Source organism: Sardina pilchardus, chromosome 6 (genome assembly GCF_963854185.1).
Source record: "Sardina pilchardus chromosome 6, fSarPil1.1, whole genome shotgun sequence".
Lineage (NCBI taxonomy): Eukaryota > Metazoa > Chordata > Actinopteri > Clupeiformes > Clupeidae > Sardina > Sardina pilchardus.
Window position 1 is genome coordinate 3,836,729 of NC_084999.1, and position 22,735 is coordinate 3,859,463.

General features: G+C 44.2%; 2 protein-coding genes across 2 annotated transcripts; both read left to right on the top strand.

Moving 5' to 3' along the window:
• The first annotated feature begins 64 nt into the window (after positions 1-64).
• tmc4 (transmembrane channel-like 4) lies at positions 65-12,626 on the top strand. The gene is made up of 16 exons (XM_062538169.1): positions 65-248; positions 775-976; positions 1,906-2,042; positions 2,370-2,531; positions 3,391-3,476; positions 3,909-4,054; positions 5,215-5,362; positions 5,770-5,928; positions 6,341-6,498; positions 7,620-7,740; positions 8,356-8,453; positions 8,838-9,021; positions 9,280-9,410; positions 9,658-9,813; positions 10,807-10,885; positions 11,273-12,626. The coding sequence occupies exons 1-16, from the start codon at positions 206-208 to the stop codon at positions 11,435-11,437; spliced, it is 2,175 nt and encodes a 724-aa protein (XP_062394153.1). The 5' UTR covers positions 65-205; the 3' UTR covers positions 11,438-12,626.
• Positions 12,627-12,840: 214 nt separating this feature from the next.
• Positions 12,841-16,566, top strand: leng1 (leukocyte receptor cluster (LRC) member 1). The gene is made up of 4 exons (XM_062538170.1): positions 12,841-13,406; positions 13,803-14,021; positions 14,685-15,019; positions 16,149-16,566. The coding sequence occupies exons 1-4, from the start codon at positions 13,275-13,277 to the stop codon at positions 16,366-16,368; spliced, it is 906 nt and encodes a 301-aa protein (XP_062394154.1). The 5' UTR covers positions 12,841-13,274; the 3' UTR covers positions 16,369-16,566.
• Positions 16,567-22,735: the final 6,169 nt, after the last annotated feature.

Genomic DNA, 22,735 nt, shown 5'->3' on the forward strand with positions numbered 1-22,735 from the left:
GGCTGCCTGGGAAAAGATTGTTTGCATGAAGCACAAAGTCCATAGGGACGTTGTTCCTGGCTGAGGAGAGTCAGTCTTCGATGTGGTCTGTCAGACATAACAAACCAATCATAGTAATGTCAACGTAGTTACCTCTGTATTGTACATTGAGATTATTGGTTAGCCTTTTTTTTTTGTTTGTCTGGAGTCTTATTAGCCCGACACAATGGAGCTGAATGAATTTCACCGCAACGGTGTTGCCACAGCAGGTAAGTAGTGAGTTCAGTTTACAGGTACAGTAGCCTCTCTTCCTGGTTGTAGCCTAGGAGTTAGGGCTTTCAAATGTAGTGCTCATACAGAGTCTATAACAAAGTAAGGTGCCTATAACGACACTGTTGTGTGTGGCGTACACTTTATATAGATTGTGGGTGCTTGGGCTGTTTAGTGTATGTAAACAAACGGGAGAACCTTGGGGAGCTGAACCACAGCTTTGAAAGACGCTGTCTGGAATTGATCCATTTGATAGTTGGCTGCTATGTGTGAGATCAGTGTCGGGGTTGATCTGACCCAATGTTTGGCCTTATGTGTGAGATCAGTGTCGGGGTTGATCTGACCCAATGTTTGGCCTTATGTGTGAGATCAGTGTCGGGGTTGATCTGACCCAATGTTTGGCCTTCAGATGTGGCTCCTGGCGAAGACAACCCCCTTGTACAGAACATCCCGCCCCTGTAAAGGAAAATATGTTGAGTCTGCTGAATTAAATGAGCTGAACTTACAGTATGTCTTCTCTTAAAGGCTCTGGCTATTTCAACTCTGAGCCGTCCCTACGGTTAAGGAGACAGCCATCAATGTCCAATCAGCCATCAGTGTCCAATCAGAATGCCTCCCCTCACTTTGACTGGGCCCGATCGTCTGAGGGGGGTGAAGATGAGGAAGAGGAGGAGCCACGGAACGTGAGGGAGCTACCCATGCCCTTCCTCCTGAGGAGAGCAGTCCGGTATGTCCGAGGGCTTCACTGGGAACGGCTAGTGGGGCATGTCATAGAAAGAACACCATCATGTTTCTACTGCATTTGGATTAATCATTTATGTTTGTTAATTCTGTAACCTGTAATTCTGTAGTCATGATGTGGTTAGGTAGGGTTTTTTTCACAGGATGTCTTTGCATTCATGCTCAGGGTCTACTGGGCCTGATTTGCCCCCTTTTCATCCAGATTTTCACAATTCTGTTCCATTGGTTTATGTATAAAGTGACTCAAAGGTGAGGTTCAATTTAAGCAAAACAGCACATCAAAGAGAAAACATCAAAAGAAACGTGCTGTGCTTCGACTTCACCTGACTCTTTGCCAGTTAGCTCAGGGGTGATGGGCTAGAGTGTGAGTGAGAAACTCAAGGGCCAGGCTGAGCTAAAAGAAAAAAGGGGGAAATGTATTTGTTAAGGATAAGATGGTAGAAGTGTGTCTGGCTTTCATGTTTGATGGCTATAACCTATAACACTGCCTGCCTACAAGGCACAGTAACAGCAGCAGGTCAGGCCTGTTGCATAAACACTTGGTGTCTTTAAACCATCCGCTGGACAGGTCTGTCTTCACACTGGGGAGGGAGGGACACTGTAAAATGAGTCTGTCTGAGTCTGAGGCCACACATGGCCCTTAGGTGAAGATGCTTGACTGGACTGTCATCACATCAAAGCATTTCTACTTTTCCCTCTGTCTTTCTTTTGCTTTCTGTCTGTCATCCTCCGTCTCTCTAAAATCCCTATCTTCCTCTCTCTCTCTCTCTCTCTCTCTCGCTCTAAAATCCCTATCTTCCCCTCTCTCTCTCTCTCTCTAAAATCCCTATCTTCCCCTCTCTCTCTGAATCCCTATCTTCCCCTCTCTCTCTCTCTCTCTCTCTCTCTCTCTATCTCTCTCTATCCCCCCCTCAGGCAGGTTCAGCAGATGCGTGTACCGGTGGACTCCGGGCGGGCGCGGAGGTCCAGAGCCCTGAAGCGCTTCTCCAAACAGGCCAGAAACGCTCTGGACCTGGTCACTCTCTGGAGAAAATCCATACACAAGATAGGAGGTGACCTACCTACTCACACACACACACACACACACACACACACACACACACACTCACACGTACAGAGAGAGAGAGAGGTTACAATGACACACTCAGAACACCAATGTGATGCCACAAAGAGAATGTCTTACCTGTCACTACAATTAAGTAAAAAACAGCTCTCTCCATATATTAACAATACTAACTTTCTCCATTTATTAACAATACTAACTCTCTCCATATATCAAAAATACTCTCTTCATACTGTATATGTATTAGAAATACTAACTGAAAATACTGACTCCTTCCATGCCATTGCATCCATCTCCTGTCCTGCTGTCTTCTCAGGGCACTTTGGTGGGGGTGTCCAGTCCTACTTTGTGTTCCTGCGGTTCCTGGTCGTCCTGAACTTCCTGTCCTTCCTGCTGATTGCTGGGTTCGTCCTCATCCCTGCCATCGTCTTCAACTCTCTCGACCTCAACACCACCGCCCCAGAGACCAACCTCACAGGTGACCTGCCAGCGTAACCTGACCGCAGTTTTAAGTATGATCTTGCTCTACTGGCCTTTGATGGCAATCTAACGCAACTCTCCTCAACTCAACTCACCTCAGTACGATTTACTTGAATGAATGAATGAATGAATGAATGAATGAATGAATGAATATATACTTTTTTGATCCCGTGATGGAAATTTGTTTCTCTGCATTTAACCCAATTTAACCGAATTAGTGAACACACACAGCACACACACAGTGAGGTGAATCACACACTAACCCAGAGCAGTGAGCTGCCTGCCCAACCAGCGGCGCTCGGGGAGCAGTGAGGGGTTAGGTGCCTTGCTCAAGGGCACTTCAGCCGTGGTGGGCTGATCGGGGATTGAACCGGCAACCCTGCGAGTATTAGGCCTATTTTCTGTAGCCTTGCTACTATGTGTTTGAAGATTTTTGATCAGTCTGTCTTGTTTCATACTGTCAGTCACCATCAATTGTGTCTGTTTTATTTGTCCTCTGCAGCCTAATTTGTCCAGTAGCAACTGTCCCCAGGAGTCAAGAATTACCGTCATGTCAGCAGAGATTTCTCTCTACCAGGATAAATTCACTCGCTACTAATTAGTTCAGACGAGATGTGGGTCTGGTTCAGACCAACAGTTGCGGGTTGCTGTGCTAGTTTCCTAGCAACCTTCTGTCTGTACTGAGTCTGTTAAACTTTAATTATGGTGGCTGGCACTTAGTAACTGACAGCGATAAAGATCTGTTAAAGTGATGGAGTCCAGATCGTTTAGATGTAATTAAAGTGCTTTTGTTGGTGGCTGGTGTGGAGTCTCACCCCAGATGATGATTTTATAACTATTTTCTGTTTTATTATCAGGAAAGGAAGAGTGCCTGGTCTATGACACTAGCCCCAATGCACTGACAGTGTTCTACACATACTTCCTGGACTTGTTGTCGGGAACGGTAGGTACCTCCTCCTTCCTTAAGCTGATAAACTGCCCAGTGATGGCATGCAATATTGTACCTGAATCTGGCTCTCGACTGATTACTTGACATCAATGACAGTGATGTGAGGCTAAAGTTCAGTGGCAAAGTATGTCAACTGTTATTATGACTATTCACTGTGCTCAGTGGATGCAAAGCCACATTCTTGTAAACAAACAGGAAATGAATCAGATGTTACTGATCGAACACAGTGTCTTTATACGTATGTAACTACTTCTCCTTTTCAGGGTCATGGTAGAACGTGTTTGATATAGCTTTACAGTTATATACTGTATACAGTTATCTGTACAAAACCTGTCAATTCAATAAGACACTGACAGAAAATATCTTTAGCTATAAGTTAACAGCCATGACACACATATCCACCACGTTGTTTGTGTCCCATTGCAGGGCTTTATGGAGTACTCTTACATGTTCTACGGGTACTACAACAACACGATGATCGTGACCAGCGGCTTCTCCTACAACATCCCACTGGCGTACCTCCTGACGGCATCCTTCTACTTCATATTCTGCCTCATATGCATCGTCGTCAGGTCAGTTTTAACACCTCAGATGACCTGGCCCAGGCCTGAGTTCTTTAGAGCTTCAGAGAGAGACCTTTATATATTCATATTCTGCCTCATATGCATCGTCGTCAGGTCAGTTTTAACACCTCAGATGACCTGGCCCAGGCCTGAGTTCTTTAGAGCTTCAGAGAGAGACCTTTATATATTCATATTCTGCCTCATATGCATCGTCGTCAGGTCAGTTTTAACACCTCAGATGACCTGGCCCAGGCCTGAATTCTTTAGAGCTTCAGAGAGAGTCCTTTATATATTCATATTCTGCCTCATATGCATCGTCGTCAGGTCAGTTTTAACACCTCAGATGACCTGGCCCAGGCCTGAGTTCTTTAGAGCTTCAGAGAGAGACCTTTATATATTCATATTCTGCCTCATATGCATCGTCGTCAGGTCAGTTTTAACACCTCAGATGACCTGGCCCAGGCCTGAATTCTTTAGAGCTTCAGAGAGAGACCTTTATATATTCATATTCTGCCTCATATGCATCGTCGTCAGGTCAGTTTTAACACCTCAGATGACCTGGCCCAGGCCTGAATTCTTTAGAGCTTCAGAGAGACCTTTATATATTCATATTCTGCCTCATATGCATCGTCGTCAGGTCAGTTTTAACACCTCAGATGACCTGGCCCAGGCCTGAATTCTTTAGAGCTTCAGAGAGAGACCTTTATATATTCATATTCTGCCTCATATGCATCGTCGTCAGGTCAGTTTTAACACCTCAGATGACCTGGCCCAGGCCTGAATTCTTTAGAGCTTCAGAGAGACCTTTATATATTCATATTCTGCCTCATATGCATCGTCGTCAGGTCAGTTTTAACACCTCAGATGACCTGGCCCAGGCCTGAATTCTTTAGAGCTTCAGAGAGAGACCTTTATATATTCATATTCTGCCTCATATGCATCGTCTGGCCCAGGCCTGAATTCTTTAGAGCTTCAGAGAGAGACCTTTATATATTCATATTCTGCCTCATATGCATCGTCGTCAGGTCAGTTTTAACACCTCAGATGACCTGGCCCAGGCCTGAGTTCTTTAGAGCTTCAGAGAGAGTCCTTTAAGCCCTGCGGTGGCAAGAGAAGTCACATGTTTTTGTTATGGTTCCGTCAACATCTTGCTCGATCTTGGATGTCAGGATGGGAGGTGTGTGGCGAGTTGCCGTGACAACGGGTGGAGGCGCTGCCGGGGGTTACAGTATGCTGGTGTTCACTGGTTGGGACTATGGTCTCCAAGGAGACCGCGCCACCAAACTGAAGCGGAACAACATCCGCTACCAGCTGCAGGTACGCACACCACTGCCTTCACGATGACTCACCCAGGACAGAGATGTCACCCTATCACCTGAAATAACCTGAGCTTTTCATCCTCTCTCTCTCTCTCTCTCTCTCACACACACACACACATACTCCCTTCTCTCTCTCTATTTTTCTGTCCCTTTTCCTCTCTCCGTCTTTCTCTTTTTCTCTCTTTCTCTCTCTCTCTCTGTCACTCACACACACACACACACACACACACACACACACACACACACACACACACACACACACACACACACACACACACACACACACTCTCACACACACACACACACACACACACACACACTCTCTCTCTCTCTCTCTATTTTCTCTCCCTTTCCCTCTCTCCACATCTCTCTCTGTCTCTGTCTCTGTCTCCTTCTCTCTCTCAGATGGACCTGGAGGAGGAGAGGCTCCAGTTGAGGGCTGCGTCCCTGACTCTTCTCCAGACCGTGGGCTCGTACGCTCTGCGGATCTTCCTCAACCTCGTGGTCCTCGGGCTCATCGGAGGAGCCTTCATAGGCATCGCTTTTGCAACACAATTCAGCCAGGTGAGCAGACCCCAAACTCTGTTACCATGGGACTGGTTGTCACTGCTGGTGTTACACCTAGACTCTTCCCCATTCATAGACAGACTGGTAGCATCTTGTTCTTAGTGTTTCACTGAATTAGTTCCCCCTGTCTTGATTGATTAACTGATTTGATTGAAATGTCTTTAATGTGGCCAAGGGGCAATTCAGTTCACAACAGGTAGCCAACACATTCACACATCAACACATAAAAACATGAAGTAATATTATGAATATAAATACACATGTACACTATACTCGTGTGCTGTGACGTGGTCAGGGATGGCAGGTTACCTACTGTATAGTTGGAGATGCTGATGGGACACATACACATTAACACCCAACACTCTTTGAGATGCTGATGGGACTACGTTGCCTTGGTTTCACTGAACAGACCCAGGCCACTCAGGAGGGGATAGTGGGCCTCCTGCTGGAGTACCTGCCCTCCATCGTCATCACAGCCAGTAACTTCGTGGTTCCCTTCCTGTGTGACCAAATTGCCCTGCTGGAGAGACACAGCCCCAGCACCACCGTCATCCTGGCCCTCCTCAGGTAGACCATCTGGGCAGAGGAGGGCACATCTGAGAGATGGAGCAGAAAACAGGGAATCAAATACAGCAGAAGATGATGCTTTTGATAACAGTGTCAGCTAATCGACTGAATGTAAAATGTAAGATAGAATAGAATAGAGTAGAGTAGAGTAGAGTAGAGTAGAGTAGAATAGAGTAGAGTAGAGTACAGTACATCAGAGTAGTGTAGTGTAGTGTAGAGTAGAATAGAGTACAGTAGAATAGAGTACAGTAGAGTACAGTAGAGTAGAGTAGAGTAGAGTAGTGTAGAATAGAACAGAATATGTAGAATAGGACATGCACACGTACACAACTGCATAGGTGAGGCAGATAAGAACGTTCAGTGTAACAGGCCATGTAATCCTCTCTGACTGCAGCTAACTCTTGCTCTTCTGGCCTTTGATGGCAATTTAACGCAACTCTCCTCAATTCAACTCACCTCAGTACGATTTACTTTCATGACTACTCAAAGGAAAAACAGTGTTTCCTGAGAACAGAGCAACCCAAAACTACCGTCTTTATGGGAGTTTCAATTATCTGGTTTGGTTTGCTTTGATAGTCACGTCTATCCAGTTCTTGCTATTGGGTTCTTTTCAGCAGAACAGCTAGTTTCACACTGACTTTAAGTTTGAAGATTTTTTTTTCTTTGATCAACCACAGAATGAGAGGACAAAGATGGTAGGATCTTTCGGTAGAATTATTAACTTGACTTCCTGCTATAGTCTGTTTCGATCTGTTGGAGAGTTTGAAACATTCAAAACCAGTGCAACTTTGAAATGATAATAAATCGTACTTTAGTGCAATGCCCTACAAAACGTTTTTTGCCATTTTTGTTTGTCTCCAGTTTACCATCAGCTCAATGTCTGTTTCTGTGCCACCAGACATGCCTTAGGATGTGTTTGTTCATGCCGTTGAGAGGGTCTGTAGCCCTGAATGGCCAGTCTGAGCATTTGTAGTTTTCCTGCACTGTTTCACCCATTTGTTTATAATTGGCAGTGCTGAACAGCTTTGAGTGGATTAGATTTGATTGACTCCATTGATTAGACCGCCTACTTTACGTCTCTGTCATGTCCGCAGTTCATCTTGTTTCCTCTCGCCAAACAGAGCCGTGTTCCTGCGGCTGGTGAGCTTGGCAGTGCTGCTGTTCACTCTGTGGGAAAACATCACCTGCTACGAAGACAAGAGCGAATGCAGCCCCTGCAACTACAACCACAAAATATATCAGGTATGCAGGTATACATGACACAGTTTATGGTATATCACCTATCAGCGCATATATCAGGTATGCAGGTATACATGACACAGTTTATGGTATATCACCTATCAGCGCATACTGTATATCAGGTATTCAGGTATACATGACAGTTTATGGTAAATCAACTATCAGCGCATATATCAGGTATGCAGGTATACATGACACAGTTTATGGTATATCACCTATCAGCGCATACTGTATATCAGGTATTCAGGTATACATGACACAGTTTATGGTAAATCAACTATCAGCGCATATATCAGGTATTCAGGTATACATGACACAGTTTATGGTAAATCACCTATCAGCGCATATATCAGGTATTCAGGTATACATGACAGTTTATGGTAAATCACCTATCAGCGCATATATCAGGTATGTAGGTATGCATGACACATTTTATGGTATATCACCTATCAGTGAGTGCAGACAGTCATACTGATAAAGATCATTGATAAACTGGCTTTATTTTGATAGAAATAAAAAGGTTTTATTTTCCCTCCTCTCTCTCTCTCTCTCTCTCTCTCTCTCTCTCTCTCACACACACACACACACACACACACACACACACACACACACACACAGTGTTGGGAGACCCGGGTGGGACAGGAGATGTATAAGCTGACGCTATTTGACTTCCTGACGACCATTGTTGTGCTAATTCTGGTGGAGTTCCCTCGACGGTCAGTCCTATTTACTCATCTCATACCATCATCACAGTGTGTGTGTGTGTGTATGTGTGTGTGTGTGTGTGTGAGAGACAGACAGAGAGAGAGAGAGAGATGGCCAGTCCTATTCACTCATACAGTCATCACTGTGTGTGTGTGTGTGTGTGTGTGTGTGTGTGTGTGTGTGTGTGTGTGTGTGTGTATGGTATTGGTATACATCTTTGCATGGCTATAATCACTGAGTCTGAGCATCAAGGTGTGCAAGATGTCATGATGCTGTGAGACTCTATATGTGCCATATGATTGGTCCATGTCATGATGCTGTGAGACTCTGTGTGCCATATGATTGGTCCATGTCATGATGCTGTAAGACTCTGTGCCATATGATTGGTCCTGCAGCATGGTGGTGGACAACTGCTCCTGGTCCCTGGTCCAGTGGGTGGGTCGTCAGGAGTTCCTGGTTCCGCCCAATGTGCTGGGGCTGGTGTACGCCCAGACCGTGGTGTGGACAGGCACCCTGTTCTGCCCGCTGCTGCCTCTGGTCAACACCATCAAGTTTGTCATCATCTTCTACTGTCGAAAGGTCAGTCAGGGCTCCTGGTCTTTACCCCCATTTGAGCGATCACTCGCTCACTGATCTCGATTCTGTTCCCAGTCGTTTCTCTGTGTGTGTGCGTGTTGGTGCGTCCATGCCCTGTTTGCTTGTTGGTTGTATTCATTTCATTCACCGTCTCTCTCTACCTCCCCCTCTCTCTCTCTCTCTCTCTCCCTCTCTCTCCCTCGCATATAAGCCTCTTTAACCCATTTCAAATACCTCATGTTCACCATGTTCCCCTTACAGATCACCCTGTTCCAGAACTGTCGCCCAGCGGTGAGGACCTTCCGCTCCACGAGCTCAAACGTGGTGTTCTTCCTGGTTCTGCTGTTTGGCTGGAGTCTGGCCACCACTGTTCTGATCTACAGTATGGCCGAGTAAGTGCCTGACAGAAAACACAACAGTCGTGTTCACTGACATGCCACTGGTTTGATGGCTTATGTTCAGGCCTTCATTCTTTTTTTATTATTATTATTTATCCAAAACAGTTATTTGTATTCAGCTAGATATCTGCCAGTAATATAATCATTTACTAGATTAAATGATTGCATACATTGTTATTAATTCTGGTAGTCTTTTAAAATAAAACTTCTCACCTTGCCTCTTGGTTCCGGTAAACTGTAGGCTTCACCCCTCCTATGGCTGTGGCCCCTTCCGGTTTTCCACAACCATGTGGAGCCTCGTGCCCGAATCATTCCGAGGTCTGTCCCAATCCACACAGGATTTCCTGCGCTACGTTGGCTCCCAGGCCTTCTCCATCCCACTCTTCCTCTTCTCCTGGTCAGTACATACTGTATACTGTAGGAGTTGAACTCCATTGCTCAGTACATACTGTATACTGTAGGAGTTGAACTCCATTGCTCAGTACATACTGTATACTGTATGAGTTGAACTCCATTGCTCAGTACATACTGTATACTGTATGAGTTGAACTCCATTGCTCAGTACATACTGTATACTGTATGAGTTGAACTCCATTGCTCAGTACATACTGTATACTGTAGGAGTTGAACTCCATTGCTCAGTACATACTGTATACTGTACGAGTTGAACTCCATTGCTCAGTACATACTGTATACTGTACGAGTTGAACTCCATTGCTCAGTACATACTGTATACTGTAGGAGTTGAACTCCATTGCTCAGTACATACTGTATACTGTAGCAGTTTAACTCCATTGCTCAGTACATACTGTATACTGTAGGAGTTGAACTCCATTGCTCAGTACATACTGTATACTGTAGGAGTTGAACTCCATTGCTCAGTACATACTGTATACTGTAGCAGTTTAACTCCATTGCTCAGTACATACTGTATACTGTAGGAGTTGAACTCCATTGCTCAGTACATACTGTATACTGTAGGAGTTGAACTCCATTGCTCAGTACATACTGTATACTGTAGGAGTTGAACTCCATTGCTCAGTACATACTGTATACTGTAGCAGTTTAACTCCATTGCTTTTGTCAGTACTTATACTGTAGGAGTTTAACTTCATTGCTTTTGTTAGGAACATGAATTCCTATCTATGCTACTTAATGTCTTAGTACTTCCCTTGTACTTGCCACTTGGCTCAATACTTGATGAGGCATACACTTCTAAGGTGCTTTGAGTGCATTTATGAAGTAGTTCATTGTAGTTCAGCACACATTTATTTACCAGTTTACTGATTATGTTTTGGAAAACACAAGTAGATTAAGAGTGCTGGTATTCGATCTTCTGGTTGGACAAGCCTTGATAATAGATCTGTGATCATGTTTCTTCCCTCTCCAGTGTGGTACTGTGTTACGTGGCTGCACTGGCATCCGTCTATGGCAACAGCGTGGCTCTGCTCCGAGCCCAACTCAAACTGGTACAGTAGGCACACACTCAGAGAGAGCAAGTCCACTGGTCAATGTGTGTGTGTGTGTGTGTGTGTGTGTGTGTGTGTGTCTGTGTGTGTGTGTGTGTGTGTGTGTGTGTGCCCAACTCAAACTGGTACTGTAGGCACACACTCAGAGAGAACACTTCCCTCGTGTCACTAAAGTCCACTGATCAGTGTGTGTGTGTGTGTGTGTGTGTGTGTGTGCCCAACTCAAACTGGTACAGTTGGCACACACTCAGAGAGAACACTTCCCTCGTGTCACTCAAGTCTACTGGTCAGTGACAGAACAGAGTATTTCTATGATTGATTTTATGTCACCCTAACCATCACGCGTGTGTGTGTGTGTGTGTGTGTGTGTGTGTGTGTGATTCTCAGGAGGGACGAGACAAGCAGTTCCTGGTAAAGCAGTTGGAGGAGCTCACTCAGAAGCAAGGTGTCCCAAAACTTGACCAGGAGACCGTTCCGAGGGATCGCATCCCCATGGCCGCCGACCCCATGAGGGCGAGTTTCAGGCCCCCGACGCAGAACAACTACAACTAGACTGCCGCTCCGCTACCTCATGCTCTGGACTGAATCCCAAAAACGGTTCACAAAGACCTCTGAAGATCCAAAGCTGTTATCTTTGCCCATATAGGGAGATCTACAAGGATACAAGGGGGTGTATTTGTCACATGCATAACATTACTAGTCAAGTCCAATTTTATTTCTATAGCACACTAAAGTAAAGAAGTGCAGTGAAATTTGTCGGTTCCTTCTCCTGTTGTGCATATGGGCCGTAAGATGAATTGTAAGTTAGCTCTGGGATAGCAAAAATCAAAGTTTGTGGTCTTAACATACCGAAGATCACAGTATCCACTTGAAGGCAGTGGATAAAAATGTGTAGAGCAAATTTCTGATTTCTTTGTGAGAGTTTAACAGGTACGATAATTCAAAATCCTTATTGTTATTTTTGCATAGGAAAAATCGCAAGATAGCGGATCTCCTTATATGGCCAAAGATACCAGCTTTTTTGTAAGCAAACTTAAGAGGTCTGCAGCTGACACTCCAAGAATGACTATGAATTGGTGAAAAATATGTCGAAATCATTTCAGTGGTTGACAAGAATATGGCCATATGGACTTTCTACATGCTTCCACACGACAAAGGGATTATAATGGCTTATGCAGTGTTTAACAAAAAGAATGTGAAGAATTTTGTAAAACAAACTCCTTGTTCAATAGTAGTTCAATGTATGTATATAAGCAATGGATTAATGTTGAAATGTATAGATCATTCACGCTAATGTATGGGCTGTGAAAGTCCACAGGAGTTCAAGAGAGCTCAGAACATGGTTGTTGTATAGCATTCTGATATACATGTAGCTTATCAGTGTTGCTATTGTTTATGTTTATGGTATCAGGCAGACGCTTTTGTACAAAGCGACTTACAATGACAATCGATGAACACTATAGGCCTACATTAACATTAAAATGAACTGTTTTAGTCTAATCAACCAGCTTAAAAATATAAATATTATAAATACCCTAGACTAAATACAATGTAACAGAACAATAACCATAAACATATACAAACTCTAACTGTAAGGATAAATCCATTAGTGAGAAAAGAAAAATTAATTATTGTCATCATAATGTATTATTATAACCATAAATGTTGTATTGATATTGAAGTTATACATGACATAGATATATATTTATAAAAATGTTCAAATTACATTAAACTGAACACAATTTCCTGAAACCTGACTGAAATCTGAGTGAAATTAGACATACTCTAAAATCTAGGTTCAACAATAAATATCAGTAGGCCTACAAACATAGACCTAAAAGAAGGCCTACAAAGCTGTATGAACCAGTACCAGAACCAGTAGGGCTCCATCTGGCGGTGATAATATGGTTTTGTTGTTGTAATACGTAATGATGTCATACGTCGATCAACTTCCTGTTGTGATATTACTCTCTTATGAAGCTTGTGGAAGATAGCCGAATCAACTAGATATTGTAAGAAAACCCGTTTTTAACGCGATATGTAATTAACTAGTAATATAAGACTCATGTTTAGGCCTATCCGATGCCTATCGTGCTAGCATCATGGCTCGTGTATGAAAGGGGAAACTTTATAGTCTAGTAGTTTGGTAGCTAAAGCTAATTCACATTGACTGAGTCCAACTGTAATGTTACATTACCTTGAATTAATGAATTGCATGTTTTCTCATAGCGATAAGGAGCACACAAGTAAAGAGCCACTTCATTCTCAACCGTAATCATCAAGCTCTCTCTCTTAAACATTGGTCCACAGTAGTAGTTCAGACTTGATGTTGATTAAGTTTTTGCGGCGGAAGGGTTAAATTTGACCTCCTCGGATTAAATCCCTGAAAATGAACATTTTACCCAAGAAAAGTTGGCATGTGCGCAACAAGGACAATGTTGCTCGTGTCCGTCGAGATGAAGCAGAAGCGGCCGAGCAAGAGCGTGAGATTCAGAAGCGCATTGAGCGCGCCGAGCAAGAGGTGAGGAACATAAGGGCAGCTTCTGTGTCTGCTAAATAACTTTTGAACATAATGGGGCATTGTAGTCTGCTAAATACAATGACTTCACCATTTGTCTCCCTTCTGTGTGTGTTGTTTCATGTATTGAATACAGTAGTTAAATTGTAACATGCATACCATTGCATGGTGTCTTGTGGTAAAATGCACTGGGCTAAATGTTCCTTAATCCAATTCATACGAATTCCCCGGCTTTTTCACGTGAAATGTGTTATAGTTGCAATTGGTCCACAATTGATGTTTTGGTTCACAATTTATCTTGTGGTCTCATCATCTAATCTAATGTCCAGTTGTAAGGATATGTTTTGGAATGCCTTGGCATCATGATGATAACCATAACAAACTCCATATCTCATACAGGCACGGACCCAGTTCTTGAGAAACAAATCTCGAGCTGCCCTTGGGCAGAGTGGGGAAGCGAGTGAGGATGGAGATACAGGAGGAGGAGGAGGAGGAGGAGGTGGAGGAGGAGGAGAAGAGGGGAAAGCAGCGCTGGAGCTCCTGAACCTGTTTCCCCTGGAAGATGCGTCTGGGAAGAAGGGCAATGAGGACTACCTGAAAGAGAAGAAGGAGGAGAAGGTAGCCCTGCCTCTAACTGCTCTGGATTATTTTAAGTTAGAATCTTTAACAGACCAGGGACGCGTTTCCCAGATTCGTTAAGAAGCTCTTAAGTGCTAAGAACTTCTTAGAAGCGCTCTAAGAACGCTCTAAGAGCGCTTCTAAGAACGCTCTAAGAGCGCTTCTAAGACGTTCTTAGCACTTAAGAGCATCTTAACGAATCTGGGTAACGCGGCTGGGGTCTGTTGTTGCTACTCAAAAGTCGCACCTAATCATGTCCATTGCTGTATTCTTCAATGCCGTTGGGAGGTTGTTAATTAAACAGGCCTTAGGCCAATATACAAAGTTTGATTATTTACACTGACTTGTTGTCTAGACTAGAGCAGCCATTTGCCTCTCTTGAACATCTGTAGCAAAGGTGGACATCAGCAGATGGGTACCCAGCAGCAACCACTCATTAAATTCATCACACTAGCTATGCATGTGATGGTCATATTGCTGAGCTGTTAAATCTCTCCAGGTCTTTTGTAGAGCATGGATGTGTCTGTTTTACTGTTAACTACTAGCTATGCATGTGATGGTCATATTGCTGCTCTGTTCAATCTCTCCAGGTCTTTTGTAGAGCATGGATGTGTCTGTTTTACTGTTAACTGCGCCTGTCCTCGCCCCCTCTCATACCCCCAGGAGAAGCAAGAGCGAGCCATCGGCCTGCTAGTGTCACTGGGCCCCGCGCCAGGCACGGAGGCCACTCCCTGGTACCTCAAGAGTCGGAGTGAACGAGAGAAGAAGGAGGAGGAGGAGGAGGAGGAGAAGAGGGGGAAGAAGGAGAAGGAGAAGGACAAGCGGAAGCACAGGAGCTTCACGGCGGAGGAGAAGGAGAAGAAGGACCGCAGGCTGAAGGACCGGCTGGACCCGCTGGCCGAGATGACCAAAGCCTTGGCCAAGAAGGGCCACAAGGAGAAGAAGAGCAAGAAGAGAGAGCGGCCGTACCACGGAGGGACGAGCAGCGGAGGACCGAGGTGAGTGGTGCAGGCTGTGGTGCTCCTCGTGGGATGATGTCCAGCGAGACGGGGACTGGGTGTGGGGACAATATGAGCGTCACCTCTGAAACAGGGAGACAGAATGGTGTGAAATAGGAGTGAGAGGTAGCAGCCATAGCTTTTAGGAACATTTCAGTGCATTGACAGCAGCACTGTTCACTAAATGCTTTTTTGTCAGTCATAATAGATGTAGCTATGTACAGAATAGCCGCACATAGCAAAGAGTCAGCTACATGCAAAACATAGTTTTACACAGCCAAGGCTTTTTAGACTCCTCATGGGAAAGCTTTTAACTGTAGACAAAAAACAGTATCTAAGAATTATACCAAGATATCAAAGCATTGATATCATATTCCCATGACCTAAGAACTATGTCAGTCAAATAGAGCTCAAACAAACTCATAATGTTGTCATAATAATAGCAGAGTTTTCCTATTATAATAGTCTGAAGGGCTGTTCACACCAGGAGCAATAACTATGATGATAACGGCAAAAAGGTATCGCTCAAGCTAATATGAATGGCCACACACATAAATAGTGACCACATGAAGAACAATGTTATCACTTTCAGAGCTATTTTGAGAATGATTAGTAAAGATGAATAACTGACAGCCAGTCGAAATCCGTAAAATTGTAGACATCACATTCATCAACATGAGGAGAGGCTTTCCTTTCCTTTCCTTATGCTCCCATCACTATAGTGATATAGTGTTATCTTTGTTATTATCATTCCTGCTGTGAGCAGCCCTTTACAGTAGTGTTATGTCATTATCCTGAAGGCACGCTCTGGTTCCTGGACTGCCATCTTGGCCTCGTTTAGCAGTGCACATGGGAGAGTACCTGCTGTAGTAGAACTGAGCAGCGGCTGTTAAATGTAGCATGAGCGAGAGGGGAGAGTGCAGTGCAGTGCAGTGCAGCGCAGTGTAGCGGCGTCAGTGTGTGAGTCGCGGCCCTCTAACATTCCCGTTTCATTCTGTAACATTCCCTCTAACATTCCCGTTTCATTCTGTAACATTCCCATTTCATTCTGTAACATTCCCTGTAACATTCCCGTTTCATTCTGTAACATTCCCTCTAACATTCCCGTTTCCCGCTGACCCCCGAGCAGCACGCTGGAGAGGCTCCGAGCAGAGCGACTGCAGAGAGAGGCGGAGGAGAAGAGGAAAGCCAAAGCCCTGCTGGAGCAGAAGAGTGGCGGAGGGAAGGAGAAGGAGCCGGAGAGGCCGGTGGGCGAGAGGGAGCGGCCCTACAACAGCGCCTACTTCCCTGAGCTGGCCCGCAAGAGGCAGAGGAGGGACCGCGACTACGACTTCTCTAAACCCCTATAACACCTGGACACCAGTGTGGAGAGCAGAAGGGAACTGAGTCTTCCTAATCTGGACTCTTCAAAACTTTGTGTGTCTGTGTGTGTGTGTGTGTGTGTGTGCGTGGGCTGAGTGGGAGGTAGCTGGAGATCAGGGGGTGTATGCCCACCCTGTATTCTGTCATATGGCTGATATTTTAAATTAAAATGATGTTCTGTTGTTGACCTTGTGTGTGTTGTGTGTGTGTTGTGTGTGTGTGTTGTGTGTGTTGTGTGTGTGTGTGTGCACGCACACGCACACACTGCAGAGTACTGCTGACAAATTTCCACAGCCCAGCAAATTAAACATGCACAAACACTGTAACAAATATGCTCTTTTTTCACAGTTCAGTTCTAGCTCAGTTGTGTGGATTCAGAATCTGAATTTATGAATATCAGCTGTCAGACAGTTACAGTGCCTATAGAAAGTTATCATACCCTTTTGAAATAGTTACCTTTTTTGTCTTACAGCCTGAAATCAAAACCCATTTTAAAAAAAATCTTTTCCAGTTTTATTTACAAATGTAGCTGTACAACATCAAAATAATGAAAAAAAAACTCAACAATTCTGAAAATTAATAAAAAATGAAAAACTAGAATAACAGGGTTGGAAAAGTCATCATACCCCTGACTTAATACTTTGTAAAGCTTCCTTTTGCTTTCATTACAGCCATCAATCTGTTTGGATATGTCTGTATTATAGCTTTGCACACCTAGATAGGGGAATATTTGCCCAATTTTCCGTACAGAAATGTTACAATTTAGTCAAATTCTGTAGGGAATGGCGATGGACTGCTCTCTTCAAGTCAATCCACATATTTTCTATAGGATTTAAGTCAGGGCTCTGACTTTGCCACTCAAGGATATTCACCATCCTATCCTTAAGCCACTGCTTTGTTCTTTTGGCAGTATGTTTAAGATTATTGTCGTGTTGGAAGGCGAATGACCTCCCCATCCTCAGCTGTTTAGGAGAGGGACGCAGGTTTTCCTCAAGAATTTTGGTGTACTTGGCAGCATCCATTTTCCCTTCTATCCTGACCAATTGCCCAGTCCCCGCTGAAGAGAAACATCCCCAAAACATAATGTTGCCCCCACCATGCTTCAAAGTAGGTATGGTGTGTTTTGGGTGTGTTTGGGTGTGTATACTGTGTTTGGTTAGCGCCTGGAGCTCAGTCCAAAAACTTCAATCTTAGTCTCCAAAAAGTTCGATCTTAGTCTCATCTGACCATATAAGCTTTTTCCACATGGTAGCAGAATATTCCAGATGTGTTTTTGCACTGAACTCCAAGCGCAATGTTTGGCGAAAACCAACACAGTACACCTCCCAAAACACACCATACCTAGTGTGAAGCATGGTGGGGGCAACATTATGTTGTGGGGATGTTTCTTTCCAGCAGGAACTGGGCAATTGGTCAGGATAGAAGGGAAAATGGATGCTGCCAAGTACACCCACATTCTTAAGGAAAACCTGCGTCCCTCTCCTAGACAGCTGAGGATGGGGAGGTCATTCGCCTTCCAACACGACAATAATCTTAAACATACTGCCAAAAGAACAAAGCAGTGGCTTAAGGATAGGATGGTGAATATCCTTGAGTGGCAAAGTCAGAGCCCTGACTTAAATCCTATAGAAAATATGTGGATTGACTTGAAGAGAGCAGTCCATCGCCATTCCCTACAGAATTTGACTAAATTGTAACATTTCTGTACGGAAAATTGGGCAAATATTCCCCTATCTAGGTGTGCAAAGCTATAATACAGACATATCCAAACAGATTGATGGCTGTAATGAAAGCAAAAGGAAGCTTTACAAAGTATTAAGTCAGGGGTATGATGACTTTTCCAACCTTGTTATTCTAGTTTTTCATTTTTTATTAATTTTCAGAACTGTTTACTTTTTTTTCATTATTTTGATGTTGTACAGCTAAATTTGTTAATAAAACTGGAAAAGATTTTTTTTAAAATGGGTTTTGATTTCAGGCTGTAAGACAAAAAAAGTAACTATTTCAAAAGGGTATGATGACTTTCTATAGGCACTGTATGTGTGTCATGTCTCTATTCTAGTAATGAAACTAAAATAGAAGACATAATCAAAGGCAGTGATTGTGTGCAACATTTCATGTTAGTATTATACATTTTGACAAATGTATCCACGATTGCACTTGAAACAGTACAAGTCAGATTTCTGGTATTCAAACAAGAGACAATCATATTGTGCAAAATGTCAAAATAGCCTTTTTAATGCAGTAACTGATCATAAAAAGCAAATGCAGGAATGACAGGTTTTAAATATAGAACTTTGACCTCTTGACAAAAACATTTCTTGAAGGCACACGTTATTACCACCAATAATATTATAAGTCCCTCATGAACACTGATATTCAGTATTTATTGTCATTAACACATTTGGGGTTTATCATGTCTTTTGGCCTGCATAACTGAGGCTCATTATGTAATCCCTGCTCATGATGTAATATGTTTACATTTACGGCCCTATCGCATTGGAGTTATCAATAGGTAGACTGTCCACTGTCTATAATTTGGATTTCAGAAGAAATATGATCAAGGTCTACCGTCAAGGCGTTTTGGAATTAAAAAAATAAAGCAATGTTAATTCCATTTAATCCAAATAAACATATTTATATATTACAATAACTTCACAAGCATCACAGTACAACATGATGGTAAGCTCTTGGGATCTGTTAAAAATGAAGTCATGGTGTCTATGGCGGTGGAACTGTAGAGAGCATGTCGCGCAACAATGATACAGCAATGTAAGCAGGCGCGTTCTGGGACCAGACATGAATTAATGGGAATCCTTGACGGCAGAAGAGCGCGGAGAAGAGAGAGGTGACCGCACACCACCAGTCACCGGCTCACCGAATGGTCACATATTACCAAATCACACGCGTCTGACGTAGGCGCCGATTTTAGAGGAAACACGCGAACCAGAGAGGAGCCAAAACGAACATATAGGCTAGCATATCCAATGGAATGACCTTACTGGGTGTTTGGATTTTTTTCAGGCTTTAGGAAAAACCTACTGTAAGTCGCGACGTAGCCTATCCAAGGTTTAATGTCTATAGCCACTTTATTATACGTAATGTTCGTCGCTGGAAACAGCGGAGGGTGGCTGCACAAAAGAGCATCTCGCATGGCGCGTTTAATTGCGGATTAAGGAGAATCAGACGGAGAGCAGCGGAGAAGCACAACAACAAGGACTCGGTTTCTTTATTGGTGGGAGTACTAGGCGGCCGGATCGGGAGAGACGAACTAAGGTTGGGATCATCGCTCGGATGGTGGTTCGGTGGATCCCGCGACCATGCGACGACGGTGCTGGATGATAGTACTGGTGGGGATGATGTCCTACTTCAACCCGGAGAGGGCTTTAGGAGCCCCGCAGAGAGAAGGTGAGAGGTGTCGGTGTGATGATAATGATGCTGAGGAGAAAGACGGAGTGGGGGGTGGAGAGGGGAGGGGAGGGGAGGGGGAGGGGGTATGAGACGATGAATAAGGGGTAAATATTGTGGCCGTTTTGCAATACAACCACATAATAGCCACGTTTGTTTTTGTGCTTTATTCCAACGAAACACAACTAGGCTATTATAGGCTACCGTTGGCCATTAAATCATATTATTCATTCATTCTTGATCTTGGGAGATCATAATGCAGCCTTATCAACGCAGAAAATGCTTCCAATATCTAACATGGGTAGAATTCGGACGGGGATAATGGATGCTCATGGTCAAAACTGCCTTTTAGCCTAGCCTATATTAGTCGAAAATAAGCGAAACGACGAGAAAAATGCGGGTTTCCCTCCATGGCTATGTCTTTACGTGAGGTAGACAGATTGAATATTTAAATCCTGTGGTTTGCACTTGCCTTTGTTTTCATAGTCTAGGCTATATCAAGCTAGGCCTATGTTCCAGTGGACAGCCTGAGCCCACCATGAGATGAAGCTCATTTAGGGTGATATTGGTAGCCTATTGGTATTGTTATGATAACGTGCAAGGATGCCTCGCCTCACAGGCCGCGCGTGTTTATTTGTCTGGATGTACACCCCTGCCCAAAGCAGAGGCAACGCTCGCATAGCCCATATGCACCATCGCCATAATAAAAGAGTATATGGAAAAATGCTGTTTAATAAGATAACAATTAATTTAATTCGTTTTAAAATTTAAACGGTCCGGTTTTAGTGGTTTTCCTTTTCCATGGTGAATAGGCCATCGGCATAGCCTACTGCTAAATAATAACAGCAGTGATTATATTTTTGTTTTAGTAAATGTCAATAGCCTATGTGACTGCGTTGCGTTAGTGTTGGTAGGCTATTTCAGATAACATGCAGCTAAGAATTCCAGCACAGGCCTATTGATCGACAATCAGAAGTAATGAACTTCAAGATTCAGGAACTGGAGTTAGTCGTGGAAGCTCGGGGACTGAGAACAAAGTGAGCTCCTATTTTAGGGCACTGAGACTGAGAGAAAGTGCTGCATCAACGGCGCTCATATATGATGGCCTGCATGGCTGACTCGTGGAATTTCCAGGAGCGTTCCAGCTGATCGCATCCTCACGTGCCTTCTGATGGAATCCCGCGGATTATTAATCATTTATAATAGGTCCATGTAAAGATGCAGTGAAGACGACGAGGGCCTCTAGGATTCCTCGTAGGCTATTTGATGTTGGAGTTGACATTGTTTGAAATGGGACATCCATATTTAACGTTAGGCACCAATAGGGGTTGTGTTTATCAGAGGTTTGTGTATAAGAAAGATCAGGTTCATGAAGTCTGTGTTGTTGTGCTTACACTTAATCACGTTTCACCTTGGTATTACATTTAAGTGTTTCTAATGATTTTGCAGCTGTAACATCTGGTTTGGGTGCCTTCTTGGTGTGAAGTAGTTCTACTCAGTTATAGCCTTTGCAGCATCTGGTCTAATGTAGGCCTGTAGGGGCTCTTTGGTAGGCTACACTCAATGAGTAAGACAGAGCCAATGTCACTGCACGTGTTATGACTGGACTTACCAACTAGTCTTAAAGATACTATAATTCAGTGCATGTGCGACTTGGTGACATTCAGTGTTCCTTATATCATGTCGATAGGCTACGTAGAGGCAAAGATACACAGACGCCCCCTTTCTATAAGAGTGATGGTTTACGGTAGGCTATGGATGTGCAGGAATGCAGCAGCGACTCTATACGGTGACAGGTCTTTTAACCATCAACCCTCCCGCCTTCTCTTTTTGTTCACAGATGCCTCAGTCCCACAGTCAGCCATGTTGAGGTACACTATTAAAGCTGCCCCTCCTCCCCCTCTCACCTGACACCTTCCCAGTATTGAAATCATTTTCTCTCTCTGTTCTCCAAACTCCATTCCTTAGCGCCCCTCCCCCCCTTCTCCTCTCTGAAAGACAAGCCCTCGCTCTAAAAAAGCCTTTTTTTCCAATAGCACCCCACCCTAATCCTCCCTAACCAGAGTGACTTCTCCTGATTTCAGCTTCTGTGTGGTACTCTCTCCTCCGTGTGCTTCAAAGCTCCCTTCTCACCCTCTTAGAAGAGTCTTGTGCTTCCTTCTTTGAATGAGCTCCCCAATGAGACGAGTGCATTGGGTTCGTCTGTTTCCAAACTCACCTGTACTACCTTGTTACCGTAACCCAAGGACTCTTCTCTTCTCCTCCTCTTCTGACAGTGTGCGTCTGGTCCGACCTCCCAGCTCTCCTGCCTAATCCACTCTCTGCACCTCTCTTTGTTTCGCCTTCTACTCCAATCTACTCCTCTCTCTTCTCTTCCGCTCGCTTTTATACGAACATGCTCTCCGCTTCTCTTGCCTCTCTCTCTCTCTCTCTCTCTCCCTCCCTCTCTCTCTCTTTCCCTCTCTCTCTCCCTCTCTCTCTCCCTCTCCCTCTCTCTCTCTCTCCCTTTCTCTCTTCCTCTCTCTCTCCCTCTCCCTCTCTCTCTCTCCCTCTCTCTCTTTCTCTCTCCCTCTCTCTCTCTCCCTCCCTCCCTCTCTCTCTCTCTCTCTCTCTCTCTCTCTCTCTCTCTCTCTGCGCTGTTGTCTGGGACTGTCCTGACCACTGAGGGCATAGAGGGCACAAACAGCAACTGACTCTGGAACAGATTTGGCCCTGATCCGTTTCAGAGCCAGCTACTGTGCGTGTGTGTGTGTGTGTGTGTGTGTGTGTGAGTGAGAGAGCGTGTGTATGTATGTGTGTGAGAGAGTGCGTATGTCTGTGTGTGAATGAGTGTGTGTGAGTGAGTGTGTCTTCGTGTGAGTGTTGTGTCTGTGTGCATATGTTTGTGTGTGTGTGTGTGTGTGTGTGTGTGTGTGTCTGTGCATATGTTTGCGTGTGTGTGTGTGT